This window comes from Peromyscus maniculatus, chromosome 6 (genome assembly GCF_049852395.1).
Source record: "Peromyscus maniculatus bairdii isolate BWxNUB_F1_BW_parent chromosome 6, HU_Pman_BW_mat_3.1, whole genome shotgun sequence".
NCBI lineage: Eukaryota > Metazoa > Chordata > Mammalia > Rodentia > Cricetidae > Peromyscus > Peromyscus maniculatus.
The window spans coordinates 9,524,882-9,532,408 of NC_134857.1; the positions used below are offsets into that span (position 1 = coordinate 9,524,882).

The 7,527-nt window shown below is 38.2% G+C and overlaps 1 protein-coding gene across 4 annotated transcripts in view; it reads left to right on the plus strand.

Moving 5' to 3' along the window:
• The window catches only part of LOC102920155 (EGF-like and EMI domain-containing protein 1), a 708,148-nt gene that overhangs the window by 636,201 nt on the left and 64,420 nt on the right, over window positions 1-7,527 (plus strand). The window contains exon 17 of one of the 4 annotated variants that reach the window (XM_076573898.1): window positions 466-773. The exons of the other annotated variants lie outside the window; for them this stretch is intronic. Within the exon in view, the coding sequence (XP_076430013.1) occupies window positions 466-485 (20 nt within the window). The 3' untranslated portion in view covers window positions 486-773. Of the gene's footprint in view, window positions 1-465; window positions 774-7,527 lie in introns of those variants that run through there. 4 annotated transcript variants of the gene reach the window in all.

The window sequence follows — 7,527 nt, forward strand, 5'->3', positions numbered from 1 at the left end:
CTGCAGCCCACACCCACATCACTGGTTATCTTCGCACTGCTTTTGGCTGCTGCTCCTTTGAACTACTTTTTTGAATACTGATAGTCAATGGTAGAAACCACTATCTTCATGGCGAGAAACAGACCTCCCATTTAGTTCAAGTGCTGAAGCAGATGTCTACATTCGAAGACCATTCTTTGTAATAGTTGCATAGAGTACAAAGAACTGTATCTGATATGAGATAGCAGAAAATGGTAGTAATAACTGTAATCTAGGATCAAAAAGGGAGTATAAATAACAACCTTTTCATGGGTTACTTTGTTGATCATAATGTTAAACAAGACTGTGTAGCTATTAATGTGTCATACATAGCCCCCAAATGTGATTTTGTGAAGCCATGACTGTTATTTCTCAAGAGGCCATAGATAGATTAGGCAGTTGTGTGGATCTAGGCTTAGATAACTGGGTTCTTTCATATGTCCGTAGTCACCTGGAAAGTCATCTAGAGCTGGCACGTCCAAGGTGGTGTCCTGAAGCCTAAGGCAGACCTGGCACATCCCCACTTCTGCTGCAGCCTGCTGGCCAACACAAGCTAACAGCCAGCCCAGATTCCATGAAGAGGGAAATAATCTGCAGTACTTCAGAAAGGAGCTAAAATTGACTCTGTAGAAGAATGGAATATGGGCCAGGTAGAGGATCTGGGCCAGCTTTGTAACCTGTCCACCTCTATTGCCTTCCTAAATCATTATGGTCTATATTGGGACCCTCCACCCTCTACTCCTGTATGCTAGATGATGCCAATTCCCTATGGTAAGCTCCTAAGTCCAAATGATATATAAGATTTTAAATGCTGCCTCTCTGTGATCTAACTAGACAACTTCATATTGCTTTTTTTCACTAGTTATAACATTTCTATATTTGGATCAATAAATGTTTAGTTACCTATTTAATGAATTTTTAAAATAGCATGTCCATAAAATATTTTTATCCTTTCTCTCATAGATAGGTGTGCATTTCTATATGTATGTGTGTGTATACACATATATATGTATATATATGGATATATGTATTCATATGCATATATGCATATGTATGTATATTATGTTTAATCATTTGCTTCTGCCAACATGCCAATGCTTTGTTACTTTTTGGTGCTCTGATGGACCACTTTGTTGTTGTTGCTGATTACTCTAAAAATGATTGCTCAGAGGAGATGGCACCTTTTCACAGCGACTAACTGCCTATTCTATCCAGGAGAAATCTAGGTGAGAATGTTAAGAAACACGTTTATGCCTCCTTCCATGTGGTCGTTCTGATAGAAAAGCCATGGCTCAGCAATAGGGGGTCATAAAATAGGGCCCATAATTTAGCACCTGGAGTGGCTGAGTTGATAATTCTCCATCCGCTGCAGAGCTGTCATTTCCATTAAGACTTTAATGAACAGCAACAAGCCTTACTAATGTGTAGAACACAGAGATACCACATTCTCTGCCCAGCAAGCTGTTACATGATTGCAAAGATGCTGGCGTGCATGAAGAGCTGGGATCTGCTCATTCTTACTTCAAAACCTAGACACAGAATTCACTTTGGGTCTTGTATTAAAATGAGACAAGAGAGGAAAAATAAACCCTGTTTGGTAAAGTCAATGGCATGCCTGTTTCTCTAGCTACCCATGGTTTATTACTGCTGTGTGTTATTTTCAGGAGTACTTATATCAGAGATCATGAGGGGCCCTTAATGGCATGCTGATGCCTCTTGGGTAGTTTCAGAAAAAAAATAACTTTACAAATAATTCCGCCTATATGTCTTATGTCTTCAGGACTCCTTTCTATTGGCTTTACTTGTGCACATATTTGCATGAAGCAGACCATTTGATGTGGTCTTTGAGAGCTATTGCTTTTCCTGCCCCCCCTAAGCCAGAATCACACATTTTAAGGTAGTCATATTCACAGTCAAGAAAAGATATGTGAAGTGTGATGTGTGGTGATTTATTTGTAATCTAAGAAATAAAGCTTGCCAAAAGATGAGGACAGAGCCAGCCATGGAGTTGGCCACAGAGGACACACACCTTTAATTCCAGCACTTGGGAGTCACATGCCTTTAATCCCAGCACCAGAAAGGTTGAGACAGGAAGTGATATGACTGGGCAGAGAAAGGAATATAAAGCAGGAAGAGAAAGGAATTAAGCCCTTTCAGTTGAGGACTCAGAGCCATTCAGTCTGAGGATTCATGGAGACAGGATCTTCTCTTTTTGGCTGAGGAGTTGGCAAGATGAGAAGTGGCTGTGGTTTGTTTCCTCCAATCTTTCAGCATTTACCCCAATATCTGGATCTGGGTTTTTATTATAAGACCATCTAGGATTCGTGCAACAGTAGTGGAGAGATGTCATAGCAACACATAAAATTCAAAGAACTAATGAAATCATGGCAATATCTGCTGTCTCTTCCCTTGTAAGGAGTGTTTATTGTTGCTTGAGGATTCCAAGTCAACTATTTGGAGTGCAGTTTAATGGTACAGGTACAGGGGATGTTCACAGCATTACCCAACAGGTGCATATTGTGCACAGCTATACCATATCTCTTTACAACAGCAGTTGTGTGTTAGAATCGGTGAAGTACAAGACTTTTTACTTCATGTCATTTTATCTTCCGAGGATATTAACATACAAGTGTTGGCGATCAAGTTTTACATGTTGTTTACCCCCATCTTGAGTGACATTAAGGAAAAAGTTGCAGTTACATTTTGGTTTCTATTTCGAATTTAGGAAGAAAAGTGCATATCAAGTCTTGCCTGGAGTATATGTGTGCTTTTATTCCCATGTTTTGTGAGGAGTGCCAGTGGTATTCTTTTAGGACTGCATGTATGTAGCCCTTTGTCAGTGCTGTTGAGTCAATCTCTGAGCAGAGGGTCGTGCATCTGTAATACATACGTGAACCTGTCCCTTTAATGAATCATAAAACCATAGTTTACTGTGTTCCAAGGATCATGGATAAACACACGGCATAGTTCCTTCCTATACTCAACTGCTTTCTGATCACAGCACACTGTAGTCTCTCTTGGAAATCTATTGAAGATACCTACCAGGCCAGGTCTTTGAGGCCTTTGCCTGACGCAATGTGCCTTACTCCTGTGACTTTGAGCAGGACGCCTCATTCACACTGAAACCTCTTCCTAGGGCCCCTCACAGTTTGACACCCACCTACTACAGCACCTCCTGGAGTCCTTTTCAGTGTGTGGCTGATATAAATAGCATTGCTTGCAACATTCATTTATATATATTTCATAAGTGTGCTGTGCGTGTCTGTTAGGTGTATGCCTAATTGTGAAATTCCTGCCTCATATGCCTTACAGACATTTACAACTGTTAAGATGCCAAGGAAAAGCTTTCCATTGTACTTCAGAAATGTACACTCTGATTAGCAAGACTTTGTTGGTCCCACTCTTGATACTATGTAACTTTTGTGTTAGTCAGTCCAGGGGTGTGAGTGTTTATAAACATATCTCATTGTGATTGTCAGTTTTCCTTGTGTCTTAGTTAGGTTTCTATTGCTGAGGTAAAATACCACGACCAAAAGTGAGCTGGGGAAGCAAGGGTTTATGTCAGCTTTCATTTCCTAACCCCAATCCACAACCGAGGGAATTCAGGACAGGATTTCAAGGCAGGAACCTGAAATAGAGAACTACGGAGCAGTTCTGGTTACTGAACTGCTTCTCATGTCTTGCCCACCCTGGACCACCTGCTTAGGAGTGGCCCTGCCCACAGTGACCTGGGTCCTTCTAGATCAATCATTAATCAAGAAAGTGCTCTGAAGGCCAATCTGCCATTCATTTTCCCAACTGAGGTTTCCCTTTTCTCAAATGCACAAATGAATTAGATATCTGTAAGGACACCTTCTCTGCTTTATAACAGTGTTCACTTTATATTCTTAGATTATCTTTTTCAATTCCTATTGCATTGTACTCATTTTTGAGGAAAGTCATGTGACTTTCAGTGTTGGTCTCTAGCTGTTCTTCCTATGTTCCAGCTATGGTCTTCTGTGGGATGTACGTATTATAGTTTCCAGACCATCATGACATACATTTTCACTTGGCTAATAACACCATTTGATAAACAGAAGTTTATAGTTATAATATGGTCTAATGTATCAATTTTGTTTTTATTTTAAGTTTAAAGTTTTTAATCTCTGTTAAGAATCTTTCACTACACTGTTTTTCTAGTAAGTTTCATTACCTCATATTTCACGTTTAAATTTATGGGCTCTCTAACAATATATACATAGGATAACATAAGAGGGCTTAAAATAGGAATTCAAATGTGGTTTTACAATCAATGTAATATACCATATTACTAGGGAAATTGACAAAATTATGTGATCATATTAATAGATGCATAAAAATGTGATAAAATCCAATATTCATTATAATAACTCCATACATTTTAAAACACATATACTCTTTTTGCAATCTAAAAATAGAACTTAAGCTGAAATTTATGGATGAACTTCACAAAATTTTATGATGAATTTTTTAAAAGTTGTTGAGGGGGAATAACATAATTTTTAAAACTAATCTGTAGGCATACAGAGAGCAAACACTATCCTCCATGATAAAATGGCAAGACCATCCCTTGAGGTCAGGAGAACAGGACAAAGATCCTGCTGCTTCTACCCATTCCCACATTGTCCTGGAGGTCCCTTTGGTCAAGTAAGTCACAAAGAAGGCTTGTTGGAACGAAAGGAACAAAACCACCACTGTTCTTATAAATCTCTAAGAAATGTAAGAGGTTCCATAACTTAGTAAGCTTGATACATAACTTTAGCAAGGTCATAGAACATCCTATCAATACATAGAAAAGGTATCTGAAACCAAAGAAAATGAATTTTAAAGATACTGCTCACAATCAGTTCAGGAATACTTAATATAAGAAAAAAAATTATAGGACGGAGGAGATGAGTCAGTCAGTAAAGTGCTGGCCATGCAAGCCTGAGGCCCAGAGTTCAAATCCTCAATACTCATAAAGAGCTAGGTATAGCAGGCAGGCATGCTTATGACACAGGCACGTGCATAAATATGAGTACACACACAAATAAAATCATTTAGATACAAGATGTATAATGTTGCTAAGTTAAAAGTACAAGAAACTAAGTTTATGGAAGCATATATCACAGCTATTGGAAAGTATGATCCAAAGTGATTTATACATCTAGCTCAAATGCAACTTAAAGACCTGCAGGTCTTTGGGATCTTAAAGCTTGCTGTTAATGTATTTGAAAGATAAAAGATTGAGGAAAAGCCAGTAAAGTCTTGAAAGATGAGAACTGAACAGCAGAACTTTCACTATGACAGAGAGCTATAACATTAAGCTAACATGTTATTGGGCCAAACAGAGCCAGACCACTGAACACAATAATAATAGTAGTAAGAATAAGAAGTCAGAAAATTGATTGATGATAGATTCATGATAGAGCCAACAGTAAAAATGTGTGTTATGGTGTCTTCAAAAGTTGATGAATCTGAGTCTAGTGAATACTTACACAGAAAAAGAAAGGAATCTTGATCCTTATATGGATGCCACACATGCCAAAACACTTGGTTTAATTATTCAAAATAAATACCTATTCTAAATAATTAGCATGCTTTTCTCAGTTGGGGAATTATATTTTATTAGTGAAATTGTTTTTGGTTTTCTTTCTAGAAGCTAACCTCTGCAGCATGTCTGATTACAGTAATTTTCTTTAATCTAAGGTTTGTGGCATTGTTTTATTTTTCCCTGTATTACGTGGCAATTGTTCTTTCAGCCTTGCCTTAATGATTCTGTTTTGTGGTTCTCTTCTTTTTGTGTAAGATATTTTGAATCATTCTTTGAAATAGGCAGGGTATAAGTAATGAATAAATCAATCAATGAGGCAAGTTAAACTTCACTTGAAAATTTGAAGCTTGACTGAATTGTCAAAAAGAATTATAGCTCATAGAGCAATCCCAGTAATTACTCTTTGATGAAATTACAACTGTCCAACATCATCTTGCTAATACATATTGCAGGTATAAATATTATATAGGATGTTCTTTAAAAGTTAACATATGTGTCAGTATTAAAAGCAACTATTGCATTTATACAGAGAAAGAATCTACTTTTCATAAATTTCATGTAATATATATTCAGACAATGGGTAGTTCCTTCTTTAAGAAAAATAGTCTGACTATTGAAATATCTTGCTCATATGGAAGGAATATATAGAAAATGTGTTGATTTGAAGGTGGGAAGACTACAGGCAGGAAACAAGTGTGCACCTGTTAGTGGTGCTGGGTCTTGGCTTTGGAGTTACAGATCCATCTACATTGGAATCCCAGTTCTGACAGGAATGACTGTGCCATCTTAGACTAGCTATCTATGTCTTTCTTAGAACTCCATTGCTTTGGACTGGAAAGATGGCTCAGTAGTTAAGAATGCTGGCTGCTCTTCCAGAGGATCTGGTTTCAATTCACAACACCTCCATGGTAGTACACAGCCTTATATAACTCCAGTTCCAAGGATCGAATGCCCTCTTTTGGTTCTTCAGGCACCAGGCACACAAATGGTGCACAGAATCCATACAAACAAAAACACCATACATGTAAAACAAAACGTAATTAAAAGACCTCAATTCACATCATAGTGCTCAGCTCACGGAGACTAGATATAGCTAAGTGTGTAAATGATGCACATTTTTTGCAGTGTAGTTTTTCTACATTTTGATACCTTTTTGGTGATTCTTTTTGACATTTGGCATTTGGACACCTATATACAGCAGGCAGATTGAATATGCAATAGCTTGACTAGAGAGCAGGTAAAAAGCCCAAATGATATGGGGCAAATGAGCAATTCAGAACACTGTGTGCAGGCCATCATTTGTGATGGGAACCAGGGGAGTTATAACCTCTGCAACTGTGGAGGCTGTTTCTCCACTGTAATGCACTCCAGTGTCTGCAGACTCATTGTTCCTGTTACACCTAACACACATGCCAGTAATATGCAGCACACGCTACCTATACCACCACAGTAGTTTAGTTACCTTCTTAAAATAGCATCGTAATGGTGTCTCTAATTGACTTTGGAGAGGATGATTTTAAGTGTTGGGTCTTATCTTTAACTAGGTGAAAACATTTTCCTCAACAGATCCCAGAGAATATTCTGGGCATCCCCAGAATGCCCAGAGGAAACCTTTGATCCAAACTGCAAATTCGATAGGCAGAATCTGAACCAGATGTCTGCACTGGGATAGGAAATCTGTGTGTATTCACAGATATGGATGAGGACATTTTATGTCCCTCACTTTGGTTGAGCCTGGATGCTGGCACTTTTAGGTCCCATCGTCTTGAGAAAAAGTATACCTTGTCAGCAAAGTGAACCTGACCTCATGTTACACTCATTTATCTCTTCTTTTGATGCCTACATCTATTGCATTTGATTTTACTTAGCTGTTTCCATATCGCTAGTGACCAGACACACAGTATCAAGATATAAATAAGGGACAGTGTCAGGATTTTAACCTCCAGGCAACCATCCGC